The sequence below is a fragment of the Euprymna scolopes genome, unplaced genomic scaffold (assembly GCF_053919585.1).
Source record: "Euprymna scolopes isolate OS-2025 unplaced genomic scaffold, ASM5391958v1 sca167, whole genome shotgun sequence".
NCBI lineage: Eukaryota > Metazoa > Mollusca > Cephalopoda > Sepiida > Sepiolidae > Euprymna > Euprymna scolopes.
In genome coordinates, this window is record NW_027633177.1 from 38,602 (window position 1) to 65,782 (window position 27,181).

Genomic DNA, 27,181 nt, shown 5'->3' on the forward strand with positions numbered 1-27,181 from the left:
CGGCTGGTTTCAAATATGCTATGGTTTTGATCAGATCACTCGTGCATTAATGCGCAGACATTTGTCCCTCTTCCCACAAAAAAAAAAACTAAAATTTGGAATTCATGCTTTATTTATCTTCTATTTAGATCAAATTTTGTGAAAAGAAAAAAAATAAAACTTTTAATCTGTCTAAAAATGTCAGCAAGAACGTTGGTTTTGATCGAAGATTGCTGGTGCATGAACACAAACGTTTGCTATCACATGCCCCCCTCTCCCTGTTTCTCTTTAAATAAAAAGAACCTGAAAAGCTTTGTTTCTCTTTCTCTTTCCATATCAATTTTTGTTAATCTCTGGAATTATTGCGATTGCTAATTAGATTATCTCATTTCTCTGTCCAGATGCCAAGAAGCGGATTGAAGTGGCTAATCCTGTCGTTGAGCTCGATGGTGATGAAATGACACGGATTATCTGGGAGAAGATCAAAGAAACGGTAATTTTTAAATTTCTTTTTTTATTTTTGATACAATACAATTTATGACTAGTAAAGAGTTTCTAGCGTGAACAGAATCGGAAGGGGCACATGTTAAGTTCTCAAAGAACTTTTAAAATAATCTTCAATTCTAATTTTATTTAAAACTAGCAGTTCATCCCGACTTTGCCCGGGACCTATTTAATGTTTATAACTTTGTGTATATGTATATATTAAAAGTTTGACTCATGTCCAAGTAAGCTACATCTAAAATTTCAAGTGTTTAGACCCAAAATTGGCGAAGGGGTTTGGTAGAGTCTGCAAAGGTCAACTCTTTCAACTTTGACATCTTGGCAACCAAATTTTCATCCAAAAACTGATTAAAATGCTTGCTGCATGTCTGAATACTCTTTATGTAAAATTTTAAATGTTTAGACTAAAAATTGGCTCAGTAATTTGGTAGACCACAGATGTCAAAATTTTTTTAACTTTGACCCCTTAACATTTATTGTTTTGGGCCCAAATGAAATTAAAGAGTTTCATCCATGTCCAAGTAACCTACATCTAAAATTTCAAATGTTTAGACCTAAAATTGGTGGAGGAGTTTGGTAGAGTTTTCAAAGGTCAAATCGTTGAACTTTGACCCCTTGACAGCCTAATTTCTAGCCAAAAACTGATTAAAAAGATTTTCCCAAATCTCAATACCCCTTATGTCAAATCTCAAGTCTGTAGACTGAAAATTGAGTTTGATAACGAAATGTATACACACATACTCATACACAGACAGACAATTTCACTTTTCTAGATATACTAGCAGTTCCGCCCGGCTTTGCTCGGGCTCTATGTACTGTTCATAACTTTACGTGCCTATGTATATATTAAAAAGTGTGAATATGTTCGGTAATACCTTTCTATATAATAGTCTTCCTTAACTACCATAGAGAAAAGTTGGTAGAGATTGCAAACGTCAATTTTTTTTTTTTTTTTTTTTTTTTTTTTTTAAACTTTGACCCCATTAGCATTTATTGTTTTGGGCTCAGATAGAATTATAAAGTTAGATCCCTGTCCAAGTAATCTATATTTAAAATTTCAAGTGTTTAGACCCAAAATTGGTGGAGGAGTTTGGTAGAGTTCTCAAAGGTCAAATCGTTGAACTTTGACCCCTTAACAGCAAAATTTCTGGCCGTAAACCAATCAAAAAGATTTTCCCAAGTCTCAATACCCCTTATGCCAAATTTCGAGTCTGTATACCGAAAATTGATGGAGTTATTTGGTAGGAAAATGTACAGACGCAAAGACATTTTCACTTTTCTAGATAGATCTATTTTAAATTTAGAATTGTTGATCGTTGAAACAATTTATATTGTATAGTAGCAGTCGTGTTAATGGGAAAGTTAAATTGGGTGAAGTTGCACTGGATGGAAGTTACACAAACCACGTGATTTCCAGGCAGAGCCTTCTCACTTTTCATTGGCCAGCAAAACATTAACAAGAGAGAGGGGATATCTTTAGTAAGGTGTCTTAAGGCAGGTGACAGCATGTATTTAATAACTGATATAACAAAATCTATTTCATCGCATATCTCTTGCTCTTTAGCTTATGTTTGGATAAACTTTTGTTTATAAATTTATCAACAAGTATTAGTATGATTTCTATCAACATAACAACCAAGACACAAAGCTATGGTGATGTCAAAAAAAGTAACTTGCTTGAGCAAAGGATTTTATCCGTTTATTGTTTATATGGCACTAGCGGGGGTACCCGGCATTGCCTAGGTGTATGTGTAGGTGATGTAGTAAGAAACCCCAAGTGTGTGGGGGGGGGGGTGATAGTAGCGGTGGGGGGGTTATCAAAACAACAGTAGGCAGCCCGGGTGGAGAGAGGTGTTAAAAAAAAAATAAAGTGATAGTGGGCAGGAAGGCTCGAATCCATAATGCGAAGGAGAAAAAACAAGGTTTAAAAAAAAAAAATGTAACATCTTAGCCGATGCCTCCATGGTGCAAACGGAAGTCGCGAGTATTGAAATTAAGCGTAGTTAATCCGACGGAGACAATGACTTGCGAAAATATCAATGCGAAAACTGATCCCTCCTTGTAAAACAACTGTCCAGTTGAGGGTGAAGGAATGAATGTTTTTGGCCAATTTTTTTATATTTGTCGTCCGAAGGACTAAGCTTCAAAACGATACTGATCTAGTGAGGATTCGTCGTGTGTGTCAGTTTTGGCAAACATACAAACACACATTTTGACTTTATATATATATATGTTACTAGAAGAATATCCATTTCAGGATAGGTAAGATTATGTGAACAGAAGTTTTGCACTGTTTTTATGTTCTTTTTTTACGGATAACTAGCAGAGGGCACCCAGGTGTTGCCTGGTCGTTAAATTTGCTTAAATATATTTTAATTCCTACAGATTTATTATTACAGCGCCAAATTCTTAAATCGAAACTGAAATATTTAAAGCTCCAGCTGCGCTCCCTATCATTTGAGCTATCAACAAATAAATAAGATTTAAAATTAAACCACTTCAAGCTATGAATGAATTTGCACATGTGCAAAAGTAACAGAAATATCTCAGCAAATTGAAAAGAATATTTTGCATTTCAACTTATCTGACTTATTTCTGTATCCATCCAAACAAAGATTTTACTAGTTATAAATCATCCCTGGCATATGATTTACTATTTTCTGTTAATTTCAGTATTATGAGTTTATCGGTTACATGTTTTCACACACCTACATTTACTGTTTTATTTAAAAAGATAAAATGGTACTGTTTCGGAATTTATAGATAGGGATTTGGATTCTTTGGACAACTATTATCGTCACGTTTATATTCATAACCTGAGGTCAGAGGTTACATCAGTCAGAACATAAAATTATCACAATGAGAATAGTCGTCCGAATAATATGAGCATCTTTATTTCTCATACATAACTTTGATAAGTACACTTTGAATTATTTTTAATCTAATAGTAATAATCAAATATTTATTTCGATCTGTTATAAAGAATAGTTGTTACATCTCTCCCTCCAATTTTCTTATCATTTTGTTCAAGCTGGGGATGGGGCATCCTACTAGAAGCCAGACATTCACCTACTACCTCAGACATTCCAACTGAGATCTTTTTAACATTCTAACCGTCCCTTTAAGTGTGATTGTTTGAATTTCTCCTGCACTTGGTTCACCAGGTGTATTTGCCAGGTAGTTATTGAAATTTTTCACAAGTCCAGTTGCTTCTATAATTTACTAGAATGATAGATCTTCCTAAGATTCCAGTTTCTTTTCATGTCATACATAAGACCTTGGTATTTTATGTTTCCCTCTCGGCTCTGTTGGGGACACTAAGTTCTACCATGTTTGCTTCTTTCTTCTTGTCCCATCTTAATGTGTAATAGCTCTGTTTTTTAGGCATGTAGCTGTAGGAATGGTATAGTCATAGTGGATGATGTATGACTTATGTCTAACTAAAAGTCAAAAACTACAAAACAAAGATCCACAAAGTTGGTAGCCTTGCTCAGCATTGTGCTGGATAAATATCTAAAATTTACAAAGTTCTTAATTCTCTGAACGACTGGGCTAGTTTTCATCAGGAGGGGCGTTTTTTATTTATTTTTTTTTTTTTCAGCATTGTATACTAATTTTGAAAGAAAATCTGGACAAATTTCAGGAATCTATTATATAAAGGAAAGGTGTGTCCATCTGGATAGGAATGGGCTGGACGAAAGAGGATAGGATGAGTGGGGGGGTGGGGGTAGAAGTGTTAATAGAAATGTTACACTTTTTACTAGATAGCTCTGCTAGTAAAAAAAAAAAAAATATATGGGAAAATCCAAATCTTTAAAAATCTTATTAAAAAAAAAAAAATGGTCTTGAATTGTCTGAGTGGAAAACTTGGAAAAATAATGCTGAGTAAAGACAGCCAGTTTTATATGATAACAAGTGTTGTGGACGGCCACTTGAAAAATCAACCTGGTCTCACATACAGCCTTTATGAGTACGGGGGGGGGGGGGCATAAGTTATGGTTGCTAGAATTTTATTTTTTAGATTTGTCTGGGCATGTTATACGATCTTGGCCGGCTATATTGCATGAATCTAATTTATGCCCCTTCCTCTACGTCTCCCTTCACTTATGTGGGAAAGGGTGTTAAGGTGATCTTGTGAAGACTTCTTTTCATTGTGGCTTCTTATCCAAGTCAAATGCTGGGTGGGGTGATCTTCATTTGTATCCTGCCTTCATTTGACAGCATAAATTACAAATAATCCAAGTTAAAATATTTTCATTTTTGTATACCCGTCCCAGGACGGGTAAAATTAATCTTCAGAACAGTTTTGCACCAGTGTATATCTTGTCACAAACATTCAAAGGAAGATATGATACTAAAACATGTGTCAAAAATCTTTATCCTAATTTAGATTCAAATTCCACACATGATATAATTCTAGAAAATGTCTAAAATTCAAGTCTTAGTCTTTAAGAGGTTTGTTTAATTGGTGTTTGATGATTATGGATCATATTTGATGCAAATCTGAAATATTTGAATTTTCAATATTGTTCCCATATTATGCGCTCTAAAAATCATTTCCAATACTTCAAAGAAACTGAGGTTATAGTTGGCTATAGGCTTTCTGTATTTTTCATGTGACTATAACCAGAACCCCCAACTATTTAAGATTGTCCCTTCACTTTTTAAAAAATTTTTATTCAGTATTTGTATTTTTGGAGTGATTTATTGAAATCTATATAATTAAATTCTGTTTATGGAATTATAGAAATAAGAATAATATTAGTCTTCATTTGCACTTTTTATGCTTTTTTTCATGAGGTTTTTATAAATCAGTGTTTTCACTAATTCTTAAGAGTAATTAAAAAAAAAAAAATTGGAAAAAAGTGTTTTTGATAAAACTTAATAATAAAAAAAAAAAAAAAAAAGGAGGGGGTACAGACATGAGAAAAAAGTGAAGGGACTATTTTGAGTCATTACCGGTTCCAGGTACAGTTGTGTGGAAAATATGGGAAGACTTTAACTGACTATAACTGAAACTTAAATATTAATTGATGTTTCATTGTTAAAATTTCACAAATCAAAGGTATTTGGTGTATGCAATAAGCAATATAAGTAAACAAAAAATACGCTTGAAGACTTATTTGACTGAAAAAAAATCCTGTCTTTTTATTTATATCATCCGTCTTCAAACTCTGTAAAATTCAGAACTTCTCGTGTCACAACTGCGAGTCTATCGGTGCCTATAGGAATTAGCGTCAAAAAACTTGTTCTGCAAACTATTCCCATTATTTTATATTTAAGGAGAAGAGGATAGTTTGGGGGTTTTCATGCAAATTAAAAACCTCACCGTCTAATCCATTTATTATATATAGCATAGATACCTAGCGTTGCCGGGGTCTACATGAAATTCCGTTTGGGCACACCTGCTATACTAAGGATATTGAACAGTTTTTCATTAATTGTCAGCTCTATCGTTACCTAAACAACAATTTAAAAAAAGATATTAAAGCGGATAGAAACATGAAAATGTAATCGTCTCAAAAAAGAAGTATGTGACAACCTCCCCACCAGATATTGAACACTTTTTATTACCTGTGCCCTGGACTTCTCCCCTCACCCCAATCCCTAAAAAAAAAAAATGAATCAAAACAAATTTTCTTTCGATCAAAATAGCAGGGAATGTCCGTATGACTGCAAAAAAAAAATGAGCCATGGTGTCCGGGCTCAAATGCAAAAGATGGGAAGAAGGCAAAAACGGCCACGAGTGCTTATGTTTCAAAATAAACTTTTTAAACATAGTTTTAGTTTTATAGGCTTGCGTGACTTGTGAAAAAAGATCCTTCCCCTCCCTTCCAAAAAATAGGCCAGTTGACCACCATAGAATTAATCTTTTTTCTAATTTTCACATATGCGTCCGGGACATTGCTCTTTCATATGGTACTGATTTCAACCTGGTAGGATATGGACGACAAAAGTTGCGCACACACATACACACACACACACATTAACACACAAACACATTAACACACACACACAAACACACGTGCACACACACAAACAGGTCCCCTTTAAATGCGTGTTGGGATTGATAATGCATGTTTTGGTCAACCAAGAACAAATTGAGAATTTGGGTCATTTTTCAATAATGACCTAGATTAGGATTCTCAACCAGTGTTCACATTGACACCTGGGTGATGGTGGTGGAGGTGTCACAGAAACTTTAAAGGGGTCCACAAAATGTTTCTATTTTTATTTACTAGATGTTGGTGTTTAATCAGATTTTTAGAACAATTGATTCCTTGTTTTTACTAACAAAAAATATTTAAATATTTGATTAAAAAAACAAAAAAAAAATCATATATTGGGGGGTCCACACATAAAATAACTCTGAGAGAATTTCACAAGCAAAATAATGTTGGAAATCCCTATCCTATTTGATGGACCTCTGGCTAAGTAAGAGGGGAAAGGAAATCTTCATGTCCTTTATTTCCTGTTGTAACATTGAGAGAAACTGACAAGAACAATCTGTGGCACTTTTACAGAATTGGGACGAGATGTTGTAGATGATAAATGGAGTTTTCAGATAAAAAAAACAATTGTTTCAACTGATTTTCTTAAATTTTTTTTTTTTTTTTTTTTTTTTTTTTTTTTGTGAATTCTAATAAGTTACAATGGTACCTTCCAAATTATGTCATCAAAATTACCTGAATATTACTGAATTATTAAACAAAAACTTTAATCGTGTTAGCAGGTGAAAAATTGTTGCCATTTTGTTTAAATCGAAACGGAAAATCACCTCCCTTTTAAATTCTCCTGTGCCTAACAATCATTTTCATCAAATTCTATTTTTTATTTTATTTTAATAATTTTCTACCTTATCGATTTTCGTAATGTTTCGATATAATCATCTTAAAAATACAAGGAATACGTAGATACCATTGTTTTCATGTGAAATTCAGTTTTATGATTTCTGAAATTTTGCCCAATCTGCTTTATGTACAAAATTAATCGTGACACCATATTGTACTTACCTAGGGTAAACATTTGCAATTACAATATAAAGCAATTTTTTTATTTTCTTTACATAATTTACAGAAATTAGAACTCCAGGTGATGTCAGGTAGTCCTGCTTGTTTTTATAATTCTTTGGTTTAGAACAAAAAAAAAAAACTCTTCAGCTAAAGATTTCTGATTGAGTCAGACTGCAAAAATGGCCCTGCATTTTAATTGGCCTTCATTGTTTATTCATTTAGAAATAAATTGTTGAGATTCAATTAAGGGCAACAATAAGGCATAACATATTCCTCTTTTAAGAAGATTCTGTTTCAGTTTTTTTCTGTACTTATGACCTTGTCTAGCAAAGGTGATTATAGTTCTTTTTTTTTTATGCCAGATGGGTTGAATGGAGTCAAGTAAAATGTAATAGAAATAGCGCATATATATATATATATATATATATATATATCTTTTTAGACATAGTACTTACCTTTTTTGTGATAATTTAATTCCTTTTTTCCTTACTAGCAGGCACCTGTTATTGTTTTGTTTTTAAATACCCACCCCCACTACTGGTGAGTAATCTAATCTTTTTCAAGGTGAAAAAGTACAAAAAGAAACATTCTCTGCTGTCTATGATTGTTGCCAATTAACTCTCATCCCCACCACTTGTTTGCTGATTCTCAAAACAAAAGCCGTTTGTATTTGATGTTTTTGTAGTGTTTAATGCTTATATATTTTTGGTTTGTTCTTTCACCACGCTATTTAGTGTTATTTCAGACTTTAGAATAAAGTGTGAAATTTTAAATAAAACCTTTTTTTTTTTTTAATTTTTTTTTTTTGTAAAACGATTTAATATTTGCATTATCCCTCTCCACGAACACTTTCTATAGTTATAGAATGATTGAGCATTTATATAAATTGCCTATTAACGTTGTTAAAATAAATTGCCTATTAACGTTGTTAAAATAAATTGCCTATTAACGTTGTTAAAATAAATTGCCTTATACAAAACTAATTTGATTCCTCCCACCTATCTACTACAATGTGTGTCATTTTCTCGTGCATGTATCTTATGTACTGCTAAAACTGGGATCATGTTACGTTGGGAGTTTTTATCTTCGGGAGGTTCACTGCTCAATCCTCTGTGCAGGTAGTAATATTAACAATAAAACTACGATCATGGTTGATAGGATGAGAACAAGCTATCATTGTGAATTAAATTAAGGGTTCCATTCAAAATTCCGTACAGATTTTAAAGTCAGCCAAGTTCAATCATGATGTGAACAGACATCTTGCTGCACAACTCTCTGCAAATTTTGTCTCAAGTAGTCGCCCCTTACATCCAAGTGGCACTAATGCTTTGTTTGGGATAAAAATAGCAGTTAAAAAAAACAATGTGCTTGAAAGGTCGAAGGTTACATTGGTCGAAACAGAAAATCGCATCTTTAAATTTTGTTTGTCCAAAGCCTGTAAATAATTACCACAAAGATGACTGAACACATTTTCTTTTTCATTCAAGTATTTGTTTTTAGTCTTAGACAGATTATGAAGTTTCAAATTTTGTCTGGAAAGATTATTTCTGTCAGAGGGTTGATTTTTTTTTTTTTTTTCTTTTTTCTTTACCAAAACTTTGATAATAGTAGTTTTGATTTCACGGAATTAAATTGGTTTTTAAGTCAAGATTACAGAAAGTGAAAGTTTCACTTTTGGTGATAGCTTTAGTTTTGTTCCAAGTAAATTCACTATTTGGCTCATATACCTGCATCTTATTCTACCCGATCAGGCTGTCCGAAGATATTGACTTCCTGACTTAAATGAACCAAATATTGATGCTATTGTTTTTGTTTTTTTCGTAAAACTCTGTCATGCTCTACAAAAATAATTTTTCTCTACAAAACAATTTGTTGATAAGTAGTTTTATTTTTGCATAAGGAAATCAACTTTTATGGTTAAGCGATGAATGACTAAATACCATGAATTTGGAGGTATAAAAAAGTTTGAAGCATAAAATCTTTTTTCTCAAAATTATTAGATTCAGCATTAAATAATTTGAAAAGGGTTGATGTGCCATAAGACAAAACCAAACCTGTATCTTATGACTAGAGCTATGACAGAATATACTGTTCATTGTTTTGACTCTCAAGTATATATCCGACACGGTTAATCAACCGAGAACCATATCACTCTATATAAAAGCATATAAGATATAAACGGATACACACTCAAGTGTAAAAACAATGAAAAGAATATGTTGTTGCCGTAGTCCTACTTATGACTCTTGATCATAAAATGTTCTGTCACAGTTGGAATCGATGGAATTTCATTTTTTTTTTTTTTTAATTGGATGTATGGATCTGATGCTCTGTGATAACAATTATCATTATGCAAATTTCAGTCTTTATAAATAAAGATAAATAGTTTTGAGTTAGCAACATTTCCATAGTATAACTTCAGGAATACTTCAGACAATATAGAGAACTAGGGCCAAGATAAGATTTTGGCTTCTCCTTATGTTAAGTGCAGGTAGTCTCCCAACTGACTTTTTTTTTTTCATTTGTGTTGAAAATGATTTGAATCAATTATTATATAAAATAAAAAAAACTGTTTTAAATAAAAAATAAAATTAAAAAAAAAACTGCTCTATTTGCTATCAATACAATTTGTCCCAAACATGCTCCTACAGATGCTAAAATAATTATGTAAATGTCTGGTTGAACCGGTAAATTTTATTAGCAATACAATTAGTTAGGGACATGGTTATATGAACATGACTAACCTTCCTGCCTTTTATTGATAGGAAGTAAAGACATATGAAAGCGTTTTTATATAAACTCAATTTACTTGTTAATCATTTGTTGATATCAATTTGTAATCACTCGACTGAATAAAATTATTTTGCATACAAAAATATGCGAACAAATTATTTAATAAAACTCAGCTTAATTTAAAAAAAATGATTGAGGGTGATCTTAGCGGCTTTAATTTTCAACTTATTTAAAGCTAGCATAACATACATTTCTTCCTCATTTAATAATTATATGTATTGTTAGCTAGGAACATACTTTTGTAGTAAATGTAAGTGGTGAGCATATAAGCATTTCCTTTTCTTTCTATGTCAAAGGTTACAGGAGAAAAATCGTCACTATTTTATTGATGTGGAGATTATGGGGAAATGTCCATCTTCCTATTTGGACAGTGTAACTCTGCAATTGTATTCGTAAGGGGTTTGAATATTGGGTGCTTTTACAGTATTACTGTACTTGTATTAAAAACAAAAATAAAGAATAATATGGTATGATGTATATACCCGTGATGGAAATAAAAATATTGTTTTTGAAAAATTATTTAAATTGATAAAGTAGTTTTATTTTTATATAAGAAAATCAACTTTTATGGCTAAGCGATGAATGACTCAACTTTTAATAACTGGCGGAAGGAACAAAAGATAGAACTCTTAATGAAACTTTTGAACTTTTAGAAAGCTATTCTTAACATGAAGAGGGAGGATGTTGGAAAACTCAAATTTGTTTTTTAAAAAAATTGATTTTTTTTTTTTTTTTTTTTTTTTTTTTTTTTTTTTTTTCATAAAAATAAACTATTTAATCAATTTGTTTGATTTTTAGAGTACAATTTTTTTTTTTCTGTCACAGGTATGTATATCATACAATTTTTTTTTTTTTTTTTTAATATAGAGGGAATTCTGGATAAGCATTGAATTTTGTGACGTACTATGGTTTGTTCAGGTTTCCTGGCGCAACACATTTCTGATACTTGCTTGGTGGTTATCATTGCCAAAAAAATGTTAAATCGTTCTGACTAGTAGAATATTATTCTCACAACATTTCGGCCAATGTCACCTTGGAGTTTCAGGTGCATCTTGTCGAAGTTTGACAAGAATAATATCTAAGATGGGAGCTGCAATCAGAATAATAAAATCGGTCCTTGTTTTAAATATTCTAAAATTTGGAAACCGTTAGCTTTATCAAAGATAAAATTATCTGTAGCCATTTCTAGGTGAAAGTTGAGCTGGGATAATGGTTTCCAATGATGTCCGGTATGCTAAGGCATTGGGACACAGTATGGGTGCTGAAACCAGGGAATGGCTGAACTATTGACAATGACTGCTGACAATTAGTGGGGGTGAACCGCCTGGATGCAAAATGCAGTGAACTCATTTTTTGGAGTTAAATTAGAAAATCTAGGTAAAAAAAATAAAATATGTGTTAGAAGTGCCTTATCTTTATATAATTTAATGCCTGTGTCTGATTTTTGTGTTTCTTGTAGAAAGTTTAGAGAATTTACAGAAACTTTAAGTTTATTGTGTAAAATTTACTAAGACAATGGAGATGTTGCAAATCTATAAGTGCACTCCTAATGATGTAACCTTCTTAAAACTTTGAGTAAATATTTTTGAAATTTAAATCCTATGAATAAAATTCTTGAGTGAAAACAATTGAACCTCAATGCTACTTTGTAGATATGCCTTTAAGCAACCCATAGCAACTACTATTAAAATTTCAGATACATATCTGATTTTAATAAAATTTAAACCGTATGTTTAAAATGATAATTTTAAGGTTTTCCAATATTTCAGTCTCTTCCGACTATATTAAGGGTTGGGGGGCTTTATATAAAGAAAGAAATAGTCTTATGAGCAGAATGAAAAAATATATAATAGTGGTTCTTATTCAATACTGAAGCAACCTTGAAGCTTCCTGCTATAAAACGCCACACAATGGTTGAAATGATAAAATAACTTCAATCATTTCAATTTCTCCAATGAATTTACAAAATTTTCTGAACTTTCTTTGAATGTCAGAAAAATACCCCCCCCCATCTCTAAAAAAAAAAAAAAAAAAAAAAAATGAAGTTTTTAATACTTATTAGACCCTCCAATGTATAAAAAAAAAAACAAAAAAAAACAAGTTTTCAGAAATTGATATTTACTTTTTGAACTCATGCAAGACCCTTTTATCAAGAATTTTTTTCACCTCACCAATTTGCTTGTAGGTCTTGTTCAGCAGTGCTTGACTGTCCTCTACTTTGCTCTCTCTTGCTTTATCTCTTATCCTTTTCCTGTGCTTTCTTTTTTTTTTTTTTCTTTCATATTTTGTTTTATCTCATCTCCCTTTTCCCTCTTTTTGAAAATGTTAGATTTTCCCTTTTCAAATGATTCACAACTAGGGGAGGTAGAAGAGTTTTGTTTCATCAATGAATGTTTACCTGTGTCTTTAACACATATCGGTTGATACTTTCAGAATGGAAAAAAAATTGTTGTAGATTACCACCCTTTGCTAAATCACCTTTCAACTCTCTCCAAAAAATGAAATTCTACATTTTTAGCCAATTGACAAGAATAATAAACACCCCCTAAAATTTAAGGCAATCTATGAACAAATTTATCTTTAGTTGACCTTTACTGTTTACTAGCCAAATAGAAAAGTTACTAATCAACCACACATGGGCTTTCGGTATATATGACATCTTCGTTCTGTAACAAATATGTACATTTTAAAGATTTTTTGTTTGTGTTTTTTTTTTTTGTTTTTTTTTTCTCCAAATAAGTGTAATTCTTAATATTCACTTAATTTTATGTGAAGACTTAAAAGTATGAATTCAAATTTTCAGGTGTTTTTTTAAACAGCCTTCATTAAAAAAAAATAGCATATTGTTCTATCAAACTTTTTATTACTAAATAATTTGACTTGTTTCATTATAAAAAAAATGGCTGAAGAGACATTTTTCATTCAGCAATAAGTTTGGAAGATTGTTAGTGAAAACGATAAGCGTTTTATTTCTAGTCGCCACTTTGCAAAATGCAACCGTTTCACTCGCAACATATAAAGCTCTGCTAAATTGGAAAATTGGTAGTGGGTCATGACATCTAAGTCGAGAAATTCATCCTGATTTCAGATTTTGTTGCATGAAGAGAAAAATGAGAATTAAACAATGGTGTCTAGGTTTGAACCCTTGACAGCTTATACTTGTGAATGATCGTCAGCTCATTGTACTGGTTCAAAATTTTTGCTAAATTTTAACACTGTTCGCAGAGTCAATTGTGTTACAACAGAAGAATTCTCTCAAATAAAATAAGTCTACTTTAAAAAAGTAACAAAAGTTTATTTTTTGTAATCTAAGTTATAAAGCTCACTGTCTGTGTCTCTCTGCATTTTTTTCAAAGTGCATCTCTTCAGAGATGCAAGGTTGCAGAGCCAGGTTAAATGATTGCATTTTTATGTGGACCATTCTTTTATGAGCCTTTAACCGGTAAAAATAGCTGCTAAAAAGTCGAAATTAAAAAAAAAAAATTGGAACTTTGTACTTTTGTATGCATGTGCAAATGTACATTTATGTCAGTCTGCCCATTTTTAACTATTTTTTATTTGTCTGATAACAACTCAAATGGTAACAACTAAGGCTGGAGGGCTAAGTGTTTTGGTTTTGATTCTAGCTGATGGTACCCAAGTCTTTTTTTTTTTTTTTTGAAATCCCTAGTATATATTGGGTACAATATAATTAATAAAAAATTGGATTCATAATAATAAATACGAAATCTGCAAAAATTTAAAATATTATATTTAATTATATACAGCGTAATCCTGTTGCCACACCAGATCACCAACATCAAGCCTGGTCAATACTAAAATGGGTGACCATTTGGGAATTCCAGGTGTTGTATCTCAACATTGTTTCCAATCATGCTGGACTCCTTCTTGCCACTGGTCTCCAGAAGAGTTGTGGTTGGGGATTGTGCAACTCTCACCTTATAATTACACGTGCAGCTGCTCTTACAGGAGTTCTCTGTTATTTTATGACCCGACAACACCATGTCCTGCTAGTATTTTGTATAAAACGGTGCAAAAATAGCTACTTATCAATTTTTAAAAAGTGAGTTGATAAAGTTTGAGATTTAATGTCCTCTTCTACATGTTGGCCTGTGTTAGATTTTTTTTTTTTTTTTTTTTTTTTTTTTTTTTTTTAGGAATTAACTTTCAACCTAAACGATCTCTGGCCAGGTCTTTATCTGGTTCTCTCAAATTCATGTTTATCACTCTCGCCCTCGTTTTTCCCTGGGGTTCTTCTACTAACTGACTCTGCCACCTCAACTGTTTTACATCTACTAACCCAAAATTGTTATCCAATCTTTCAGTGTGATCAATCTTAAGAAATCTCCTGCTTTTGCACTCTTCTTTCTATACTGTCTTGGTCTCAGCTGCATAATCTTAAATTAGTGACGATTGAGTATTCGAACTTGAACGAACATTTCACTATCCAGGGGGAGAACTTAAATGCCTACTAGACACTATCCTCGAGTGTCTTACGGTCTCTCTGTACAGGGGTTTGTCAGAACAATCTGGCATGAGGATACTTTTTCCATAGAAGTAAACCCTGACCAAAGATTCAAAACCACATAGTATTCGCAGCCCAAATAAGATCTCCTCACTACGGTTCCCCCACAGCTTTTCCGAGGAATGGTGCACCTTCTCCAAGTGATATTACCTCAAGTAATAGCACAAAGCTGGATACTCCACCAGACTAGATAAATTCTTGTTCTGGAATCCAGTAAGACCATGAGACCAACATGAAAGATATACTACAACGTATAAAAATGGTTAATTGGGGAGAGGAAAATTATGTTCTCAATTACTTTACTAACTCAGTGCTTGAGAGATAAAGAACTTAAATGGAACATTCGAATATCTATGTATCTCATATAGAGCTCAAGTGTTAGCCCCTGGTTGTGGACTCCTTGATTTCTGAGAACTTCGACTGAAGTAGAATAAAACAAAAAAAAGTGTTAAAACAGAAGAATGGACCAACCATAAACGGGGAAAAATACCTACCGACTGAACTATCCCAAGAATATATCGATAGGGATGATTCCCTGGACTGGCTCAAGAGGATCCCTCTATTACGACCAAGAGAGGTTGATATTGGCTGCACAAGACCAGGGCCTCATGACGAACGTCTTCAAAAAGATGAGTGGTCTAAGCAATAATAATAAATGCAGGTTCTGCAACACTGAGGTTGAGAATGTGGGCCACCTGATTTCTAGTTGCAAAGTTCTAATTGGAGATGGTTATTATACAGATCGCCATAACAGTTTGCAAATACCTTCACTGGAAAATACGTAAGAAACTCAACATTCAGTGTAGTAAAAAATCCTGGGAACATATACCCGAACGAACAGTTGGGAATGACAACTACACCATTCACTATGACTACATAATCCCTACTGGTACATATTTAGAAAACGCAGCTATTAAACCAGATATAGTGATTTGGGACAGAGCAAACAAAAAAGCGACCGTAATAGAGGTCAGTGTACCCAATGATACAGGGCTTAACAGAGCTGAGAGGGAAAAAATAACAAAGTATCAGGGACTTATGTATGATATGAAACGAAATTGGAAATTAAAAGACGTTTCAATTATACCAGTCATCATAGGAGCAACTGGGCTTATGAAAAAGAACTTTAAAAAGTACATAGCAAGCATACCCGGTGAACCAAGTGCAAGTGAAATACAAACGATTGCACTGAAAGGGACGGCTAGAATCCGGAAAAGATCTCTTGGTTGGACTCACTAAAATAGGGGTAAATGTCAGACATCTGGTTGGATGTCCCACCCCCTAGAAGAAAAAGGTTAAGAAAAATGAAAAAAAAAAAGTCTATCAAGCATGTGTATACACTGATGTATAAAAGTGAAACCTTGCTAGTAATAGTTGAGGATATGCGTTGCATGGAGAGAAATGATATGAGAATGATACAATGGATGTGTAATGTGATATCTAAGGATAGATCTGATGACCTCAGAGGAAGATTAAATCTGAAGAGTATGGGCAGATGTGTGTAGAACAGAAGACTACATTCGTAAAGACACATTGAAAGAATGGATGAGAGTTCTTGGGTTAGATGTGGAACAGTTGAGTTAGCAAGTTTAGTTTACAAGGTAATGCCAAGAAAAACATGGCTGAAAGTGAGATGTGTGTGCCATGTTAAACTGGTGTGTCTAAGTAGTTTCGATTGCAAATGAATGGACCTAAATTGACTTTTGATTTTTTTTACAGAACTTTTTTGGATACCCTTATTTGCAACTTTTTATGTGGAATATTTTTTTATACTTTTTCACCTTTACTAAAACGCTTAAGTTATGGTTAGTTTAAGTTTAGGGTTAAAAAAAAAAAAAAAAAAAAAATCTGTTTTGATTATGGAAAGTACCAAAACCTTACAGAATATGGATAAAAACCTGACTAGAGATTGGGATAGTTTGGAAGTCAATTTCTTAAAGCTGTCTAACCATGGCCATTCTTATAACAGGCTGAAGTCTTTGGAGATAAATTTTTCAGTCATCAAAGATCTCATTATCTGCTAACAATTCACTGTCATTACTCTTGGAAAATGTCACTCTGAAATAAGTCTGGCTATGGTTAGAATTCTCAAAAAGAAACTCTCCCCCTCAAAAAAAAAAAAAACTCTTAATAAAGATTTTTTTAAAATTCCATATTTAAATTAAAATTTGGCTTTAGTCTAAGTTGCCTATTTATCAGATTTTATCATATTTATCGATTAATTCATTCTGGGTCTTTTTTATTTGCTTCCTGATTTTAATTGCTATGTTGATCATAGAAAATTCACATCACCTCCAGTAAAAGATCCCAATTGCATGATTGTCTGGTCTATTATAGTGAGGCGCATGTACCCAACATATGCCAGCATGTAAAATGGATGTTAAACCAAATATTTTATCGAAGGTTGTCTCTACCCCCCCCCTCTTTAATTCTTAATGTATTTCTCTTTGCATTTACCTTTCTGTAACTTTTTCAAAGATTGTTTCCTCTGAATGTGACTTTCACACCTAACTCTCTGAGAAGTAGATGCTATTCATGTTGGGTTGAGTAGGGATAGAGGAGGTATGCACCTGCCTTCCACTCTTGCAGAAAATCTTTCCCTCTCCTCCCCCTAACTCCCATCTAAAAATTGCAATGAAACATTTATCATCTTGAGATCATTGACCTTTGCAGTTTCTCAAGATGTTGCTGCCGCCGCTGCCACATGGTTATTTTTGGAGTTTGGAATTTTTACCAACTTTTTTTTTTTATTTACTAACCATTTTTGTGCAAAACTTGGTGGTTTTTAGACATAGGTATCCGACTGCCAACAGAGAAAGCTGGTTAAGTTTAGACTTTCACTGAATTATATAATAAAAAAAGACCTTTTAATTGACTATTTTTCAATCAATCAGAAAGATCAAGTTCCGACTTTGACATTTTTTTTTTTAATACGCTTATCTTTGCAACTTTTCATTTGATTTTTTTTTTTTTTTTTTTTTTTATGGTTTTTGGATATGTGAATCTTTACCTTTTACTAAAAGAGGTGAAGTTAGAATTAGTGTAAGATCCGGTAGTGTTAGGTTGGGATTATATTAAGGTTAGTTCAGGTAAAAACACTTTGCAAAGAAACTGTCATTTGTGAGGAAATATTGCTTCTATCATCTCTTCCCCTGCAAAAAAAAAAAAAATGATCAATTCATATTCAAACAGCATAGAAACGTATTTGAAAAAGCAGTGCTTTTTAGGAATCTTTTTTTTATTTATTTTTTTTTATTATATTTTCACCCCAAACAAGACACATTGCCACTTTGTTGTAGGGGGCTACTATCAGGGACATAAGCATCAGGGGTACTGTGTAGGAAGTTGGGCAGCAAGATGTCAGTTCACGTTGCACTTGAACTTCTGCATGTCAGTACAGTCGGAAGCAGGGATCTGGAAGGGAATTTCGAAGAGTAGCTGTTCTGGAGAAGAAACTACTGGAGTAGAAGGCTCTCTTGCATCTAGGGATTTAGCTGCTTGTCGGGTTTGTCAGGGGTATTTACGTCGAGGGGGCACAAGTGCTTGCAGTTCGTCAGAGCATTCACTGTTAAAGTACTTGTAGAACAGGCAGATGGATGCTACATTGCGTCGATGTGACAGAGGCTGAAGTTTAGCTGACAGTTCAGGACCTATCAAATTGGCGACTCTTTTGAACCTTGTCTAGGAGCGAGAGACTAGTGGCAGATGCACCAGCCCAAATATGACAACAATACTCCATACATGGGTGAATGGTGGCCTTATGGAGGTATAGGATACTTTCAGGCGTTAATAGCTTTCTAGCATGGTAGAGAGAACTCACCTTCTTCGCAGCGGTCCTGGCAATGTTCTTAATGTAATTATTCCAACTCATGTTTCCTGTGAACGTTAGGCTGAGGAGTTTAAAAGATGTACTTTCAGATAAAGTCTTTGGCCATTGCTATTGGTGGTAGGGAAGGTTTCTTGTAATTATTGAAGGAAACAAGTTTAGTCTTGGCAGCATTGAATGTGGCCATCCATTTTTGTCCTCATTCCACTATGGATCGGAGGTCTTTCTCTAGTGTTTCTGCCATTTCTTTAGATATGTGTTCATTTGTTTTCCTGTCGTGTCTGTTATAGAGCATGGTGTCGTCGGCATACATACCCATTTCACAGACAATTGTCAGGGAGGTTATTTATGAATATTAGGAATAACAGAGGTCCAAGGATAGACTCCTGAGGCACTCCTGCATTTATATTATATTGTTTAGATGTACGACCGTCAATGACAACCTGGATTTTTCTCTTATCTAAGAAGGATCTAATTATGTTATGTATTCTTCCAGTGATGCCGTATGAGCTGATTTTCTTAAGACCCTCATGCCATAACCTGTCAAAAGCCTTAGATATATCTAGAGCTACCGCTCTACCCTCCCCTGCTTTGTCCAGTGACTGGTATATACGTTCTGAGATTACAGTTAGGATGTCTGCTGTGGAACGGGCTTACCTAAATCTATATTGTTGGTTTAACTTTTACCGAAATAAAAGGCACTGTTACTTGGCAGACAACAATTTTTCAATCAATTATGAAATTTCAAATTCTGAATTTTTTTTTTTTTTTTTTTTTTTTTTTTTTTTTTTTTTTTTAATACTTTTTTGTTTATCTTTTCTAAAAGGGTTAGGTAAAAGTTCAAACAGCCAGTGAGTGTTGAGAAAGCAGTACTTTTTAGGAATAAGTATCCAGGATGATGTGACACAAGGGTTTAAAAGTGGGATTTGAAAAGCCAGCACTCTACACGGAGAGCACTCCGGTCTGTAAAAAATGTCTGGACAGGCTTGCCGGTGTTCCCCAGTAGGGGTGCCTTAGGCGATTAGAAACTAACCCCTTCTAAAAAGATGATGGCAAAGCCTGGGAAGTATTAAATACTCTAACCTAGAGTTGCTAAAAAGGACTGATTTTAGTTGCTAAAAAGGACTGATTTAGCTTTTTTCCCCTGTTGGCAGAGATATCTTAACAATAGTTTAGATTCTGTTGGTTTTGGGGTCAAGGGGGAAACCCCCAGTATTACCACTAATCTGAGAGGAGTCATCTATCATATATTTTGATATTGTGTATTTCATGATGTGAGTTTTTTAACTTATTGGTGGTTATAAATATTCCTTGTGATTTGTAGGTTTGAAAGTAACTATCTATTGTCCTCATAGAGGCGATTTTTTTTTTTTTCTGTGGATTCAGCTATTGCTTTGGATATGTTTAGTCCTAACAAAAACCTTAAAACTTTTTTTATTTTCCTGTGCCTTAAATACCTTTGAAAAAAGATTTAAAAAAATAACCTAAGTTAAAAAAAAAAAAAAAAAAAAAAATTGTGTAAATATAATTGACGTTATCCAATTTTATTAAAAAATTTTGTTTTCATTTGCAGCTGATTTTCCCTTTTGTCAACGTTGATTGTAAGTATTATGATTTGGGTCTTCCTTACCGTGATGCCACAGATGATCAGGTCACCATCGATTCAGCTCATGCCATTCTCAAGTATAATGTGGGCATCAAGTGTGCCACTATCACTCCAGATGAAGCCAGGGTAGAAGGTAAGTTTTTGTATTTTGCTTATTTTATTTATACTAGCAGGTAGATCGATGTTGTCCAGGATTGAATGAGGATGAACAAATGTTCCACCCTCTCATATTTTTATTGTCATCGAAAAATCGGTCAAATCGCCCCTTTTTTTTTTTTTTTTTTTTTTTTTTTTTTTTTTTTTTTTAATCAAATCGATTGATTGCACCTCTACTCCAATGTACTGGGAGAAAGCGTCACATGCTTCCCCGCAGACTTAGTTCACAATGCACTGTAGAGAATTTACTGTTGATTTTATAAAATTATCGATAAATAATGGCTTCACCTAAAGTTTAAAATGCAAAAGTTAAGTACCATGATTAAGTTTTGCTCTAAAAAGAAACATTGATTTCGAATGCACCACTGTCTTATAAAAGAATCTACAGTTGATTTTATAGGTTGGGCCTTTCTGCGTGTGCGATGACCAAACTTCTCACATGCACTTGTGATGTTAGGTTGTATAAAAGTATTAACTCTAGTCAAAATCTGACTTCCTTCTTTAATCAGGTTTTTCTGATTTTCAGTACTTGTTATCAGAGGCATTCTGATACAAAACCTATGTAAGAACACTTCCAGACACATCAAGTATCTTTGTGCAAAATATAAAAAATTGGCCCAGCCATCTTGGAGTCCATAGGGAATAAACTCTTGCATACAAAGTTTGTTTTTTTTTTTTATATATATTATGTAAAAAAAATTTGATGGGGTTTCCATGGGTAGCCCCTTAGGTCCTATCCTTGCCGACATTTTCATTGGGTTTTATGATTTAAAACTTTTCAAATCCCCACATAACACTCCTGCTTTATATTTTTGTTATATGAATGATACATTTGCGGCTCTTCTTTCTCGGAACCTGGCTTTAGAATTCTTTGAACATCTCAATTCCTTACATCACGCTTTGTCTTTCACTATGGAGATGGAAAAGGACAATTCTCTCCCGTTTCTCGATGTTTGGTCAAAAAGTCCAGAGGTAGTTTTCTTACCTCTATATACAGAAAACCAACCTTTACAGGTTTATATACTAAATGGTGTTCATTTACATCCAAAACCACCAAGTTGGCATTGATTTATACGTTGGTACATAGGGCCTTAGTAATTTCTTTCAGCCAGAAATTACTAAAATTATAGCTACCCCAAATTCATTATTGATAAATGTATTAAATTTAAAATTAACCAATTTAATAAAGATATAACCTTTAGCCCTTCTAAATGTCTCGTATATCTTAAGTTGCCATAGGTTAGAGAAAAATTCTTTCAAAAAGGATGGTTTGCCTTACACAAAACTTAGTAATATTATATATAAGTTCCAATGTCAGTGTGATGCTGTCTACGTGAGGAGAACCAGTGTTTACTTTGAAACAAGAATCGGGCAACATGTACGTTCAGGTTTTCGTGATAAAAATAAAATTCTCCTCAACCGTACCCATAATAGTTTAGATTCTGCAATTGGCCAGCATTTATTAGATAATCCAGAATGTGGTTTGGCATATAAGGACAAATTTTCAATTCTATTTCGAGGCTGATTGAGTAATCATCTGAAAACTCGAATCTGTCTCCATTGCACAACTCAGGCTCTCTCTATGCTGGCAGAAGAGGTTCATTAATACGCTGAACCTTTTGGGTGATTTGTAGAGGGATAGTATAGCTAGATATGTATATTTATACATGTATACGTATAAATTTTCTACTCCCTCTCTTTAGTGTATATTTTCTATGTGGGATCTACAAATGATTCTCCCTTTTTTCTTTCTCTTTCCCGTATATGCGGAATATATTGTTCCTTACTCATACTCTTCTATGAGTTTTTCTTCTTTTTTTATTTATTTATTTATTCATTTTTTTATTTTTTATAGCAATATCCATTAAAGAACAAATAGCTAATAAAACATGTTAAAAAACAATTTGAAAAAGAGTTAAAAACATTTAATTTTAAAAAGGAAACACTAAATAAGTGGATAGTCCTTAATCCGCGGAGTTTCGAAGAAATACTTTCCTTCTCATCAGAGGATAGGATTTAGCAAAATGCGGGATTGAATTTTGCTTGCAAAAGTATTTGATGAAACTACAAGTAAGTCATAAATCTTACTTGATAACAAAAAATGAAGCAGTGGGAATAGGGTGAATAAAAAAGTTATTTCATGTGAATGGATAGTCTGGTGAAGGGTAAAGTATCCAATGACGGTAAAATCCAAAAATGCAGAATCCAAGAAAGTTAGTTAAATTTCCATTCGCACAAGTAAATTCCAAGGGAATTGTGTAATTGGAAGATGATCCAAAGTAATCCAAAAGGCAGAAATCCGTGGAATAATTCACAAATAGGTACAAGGAAATGGATCCAATAATATTAAAAGAAAGATAAAATATGCGTAAAAAAGACCTGGAAGAAATGTAAAACTAATATATATACACACACATACATATATATATATACATATATATATATATATGTATACATATATATGTATGTGTGTGTGTGTAATCCCCTTTTTTCTCTTTTCTCCCTGTACATATTTATTTTATGGTAATCGTAAATATTTCCTCATTTTCACCTTATTTTCAATTTTTTTTTCCCTTTTTAAAAATCAAAATGCCATCATTCGCCCCTGATGAGGATGGTGAAAAACGTTTTTCTTGACCAAAGTTTGCCATCTCTTCCTTAAGTTATTCTGTCCGTGTACGTGTAGATGACTCTTCAATCCAGCTTTAGTCCTACGTGAAAATTCACAAATGTGGCATAAAAACTTTCCTTCTTGTGAAGGTGGTCACATGATGATATTGTGAATCCTCGAATACTGTGTCAGACCACTTTTAGATTTGTAGATTAGATCACACATGTGACAACTTAGCGTTGCCGGGTGTGCTGTAGAAGCCTTTTTCTAAGACTGTCGTTCCTGTCTTTGATTGTGTGATTTCATATGATTAACAAAACCAGCTTTTCACAGAAAGTATCTGCCACATACACTGCACATCAGTTCCTGTTGTAATTTCTTTGACATTCTATTATCATCCTGCTTTCTTAAAACGCGTTTAAAGACAGCAAGCTCTACACGCTGCTCTCCAAAAATCTTACAACTTTCTCTGGTTTTTCTCCACGGTGATCGATCTTTCGCTTGGGCTTGCCAGTTATGTACATCCATCTCTAGTATTTTCAAATTTTTCATAGAATCCTTAAACCTTTTCCTTGGTTTATGTTGTGGTCTTTTACTCCTATCTATCTCGCCATAAAACAGTTGTTTAGGAAGTCATTTGTCCTCCATCCTAACCAAGTGTCCAGTCCAACGCATTTGATTTTGAATGATTTTCATTTCAATACTATTACTATTTGATCGCTCAAGAACCACAATGTCAGGTGTTAGAGACCTCCAGTTAATATTAAGTATTCTCCGAATACAACTTTGGTGAAACCTTTCCAATTACTTGAGATGATTTCTATATGTTGTCCAGGTCTCGGACTCATAAAGCAATGTAGTGATAACGCATGCTTCATAAACACTTAGCTTTGTTTTTGCTGAGATTCCCCGATCAGACCATACACGTTTTTCCAATTTGTCAAAAGCAGAACTGGCTTTGGCTATTCTGTGATTTATCTCAGCATCAAGCATACAGTCCTTACTCAGCGTATTACTCAGATATACAAAATTGTCCGTGACCTTTTAACTTCTTACCATCAACCAAGATGTTTGGTTCAACATATGGCATTCCTATAGGAGGAGAATACATAACATGCTTGAGACTTATAGTAAGTCCGAAAGCTTTGCAAGCTTCTGATAACTTGCCCATAATCATCTGTGTGTCTGCTTCTGAAACAGTCTGCATCATCTGCATATAAATGTTCAAGAACAAGGTTCTGAAATAAATATATATATATATATATATATATATATATATATAAAGTGATGGGACAATTCCAACATTTTTCCTGATTCCGATACAAGTAGCGATTCCAATTCTTTATAAATCTGTAAATGTTTAATCATAAAGTTATCTTCTCTCTATTACCGTAAAAAAAACATAGTTAATTTTCTCAAACGTGAACATAAACTTGTTTGGTGTATGAGTGATCTATAGACTTTAGTTTTCTTCATAGTTTAAAATCAATAAAAATTTATTTTATCATTACTACCAACAGTGGAAGATTTTAATTTAAACAAAATCCAAAAACAAAAAAAGGAATCGTTTTTGGCATTGAAAAATAAACACAAATTTTTCTGATACCTCAAAAAGTTCCGATATTTCCGATTCCAAGTAATCATCTCAACACTAATATATTACTAGAATACGTACTTCAGAATGGTAAAATTCATTCCCAGGACAGTTTTGCACCACATTTGTTCCATTATAAAGATTAAAATATAATGTTATTAAAGAGTCCTTATTCTAATTTTGATTAAAATTCATTACATTTTTATTCTAGAAAATGCCTAAAATGTAATGGCTTATTAAACTTAAGGATTTTTAAGAAATTAAAATTCAGTGAATTTCGCTTAACTATGGCTAAAATTTAATGCAAATCTGAAATCTCTGAATTTTCAAATGGAAGGTTGTTCTCATACTATCCTCCTAAATATACGTTTCAATGAAACTAAGTCAGAATATTTTATTGATGTCTTAATACCTACTAAAATTTGACAAATTCTGTCCCCCTTTGCATAAAGCTAAATATAACCCACATTATACACATCCTTATGCTCAGCAGCTGTGTTCCAAAATTCATAATCATCAAATTAGTTTAGCAGTGAATACTTTACATAAAAATATATAAACCTACCTTGCATTATATGCTAGTGATAGATGATTTCGCTTACTAGAAAGCTCGATCCAAGAAGAGGATACTTGATTGTCCAAGTGAAACATTGAAAAAAAAAATTCAGACAAAATGGCAAATTATGTGGACAATCAAGCAACATGAATAGAAATCTGTACACAAACACATGAAAGCAATACCAAAATATTTTGGTTGGTGTGTTTGACCGTATTCATTTAGTAAAATACATTTGAGCCATAGTTTTGCATAGAACTTGACATTTTTTGCAGTGAAGAAAGAAAAACTGAGGGGGGGAGGGCAATAGATACTGGAGGAGACAAGGGAGAGTAGGAGGTAGGGAAGATATGGAGGTGATAGTGGGCAGAAAAATAAAACAAGTGGAGAAAAAAATGAAGTAAAACATGTGATCAGATCCGGTTGGAAAAGAAAAAAAAAATATATTAAATAAAATTAAAGATGAAATATAACCTTTGTAAATGTTTGTGTGATAATTTACTTTTTGTATTTTTCTACAGAATTTAAACTGAAGAAAATGTGGTTGAGTCCCAACGGCACCATCCGAAACATCCTTGGTGGCACAGTTTTCAGGGAGCCCATCATTTGCCAAACTATTCCACGCCTTGTCCCTGGTTGGACTCAGCCCATTACAATTGGCAGACACGCCCACGGTGATCAGGTAAGTGTCTGTTGTAGAAGTGTGCTCTAGTGTGAAGAATTTTTTTTTTTTTTTCAATTCTGATGGAATTCCAATGGTAATCCTTTTCTCTGGTTGACATGTAACTTTGTTTATTAACGGAATTCTGCACCAAGAAAAGGTGGATCTCAATATTTTTTATATAATATATCGTCTATGGCATCATAACGTAATGGATTAAGGCGCTGGACTGAAATACATAAGGTCCAAGGTTCGAATCCTTACAACAGTCAAGCTACACTGAAGAGCAGTAGGGCTCCGAAACATGTGTGTCTGTAGATTACTGTTTTAAAAAATAATATATATATACAGGGTGTCCACAAAGTCTGGCTACTTAATGTAGTCAGGCTTTGTGTAGATTATGCAGCCAGACTTTGTGGGCACCCTTTAGATTATGCAGCCAGACTTTGTGGGCACCCTTTAGATTATGCAGCCAGACTTTGTGGGCACCCTTTAGATTATGCAGCCAGACTTTGTGGGCACCCTTTAGATTATGCAGCCAGACTTTGTGGGCACCCTTTAGATTATGCAGCCAGACTTTGTGGGCACCCTTTAGATTATGCAGCCAGACTTTGTGGGCACCCTTTAGATTATGCAGCCAGACTTTGTGGGCACCCTTTAGATTATGCAGCCAGACTTTGTGGGCACCCTTTAGATTATGCAGCCAGACTTTGTGGGCACCCTTTAGATTATGCAGCCAGACTTTGTGGGCACCCTTTAGATTATGCAGCCAGACTTTGTGGGCACCCTTTAGATTATGCAGCCAGACTTTGTGGGCACCCTTTAGATTATGCAGCCAGACTTTGTGGGCACCCTTTAGATTATGCAGCCAGACTTTGTGGGCACCCTTTAGATTATGCAGCCAGACTTTGTGGGCACCCTTTAGATTATGCAGCCAGACTTTGTGGGCACCCTTTAGATTATGCAGCCAGACTTTGTGGGCACCCTTTAGATTATGCAGCCAGACTTTGTGGACACCCTTTAGATTATGCAGCCAGACTTTGTGGGCACCCTTTAGATTATGCAGCCAGACTTTGTGGGCACCCTTTAGATTATGCAGCCAGACTTTGTGGACACCCTGTAGATTATGCAGCCAGACTTTGTGGACACCCTTTAGATTATGCAGCCAGACTTTGTGGACACCCTGTAGATTATGCAGCCAGACTTTGTGGACACCCTGTAGGTTATGCAGCCAGACTTTGTGGACACCCTGTAGATTATGCAGCCAGACTTTGTGGACACCCTGTAGATTATGCAGCCAGACTTTGTGGACACCCTGTAGATTATGCAGCCAGACTTTGTGGACACCCTGTAGATT

The 27,181-nt window shown here is 33.7% G+C and overlaps 1 protein-coding gene across 1 annotated transcript in view; it reads left to right on the forward strand.

The window, feature by feature from the left end:
• Positions 1-380: 380 nt before the first annotated feature.
• LOC145273792 (isocitrate dehydrogenase [NADP], mitochondrial-like) overlaps positions 381-27,181 on the forward strand; it is a 37,785-nt gene continuing 10,984 nt past the window's right edge. The window contains exons 1-3 of the mRNA XM_080127129.1: positions 381-472; positions 20,214-20,379; positions 25,685-25,845. Coding sequence (XP_079983255.1) covers positions 437-472; positions 20,214-20,379; positions 25,685-25,845 — 363 coding nt within the window. The 5' untranslated portion in view covers positions 381-436. The remainder of the gene's footprint in view (positions 473-20,213; positions 20,380-25,684; positions 25,846-27,181) is intronic.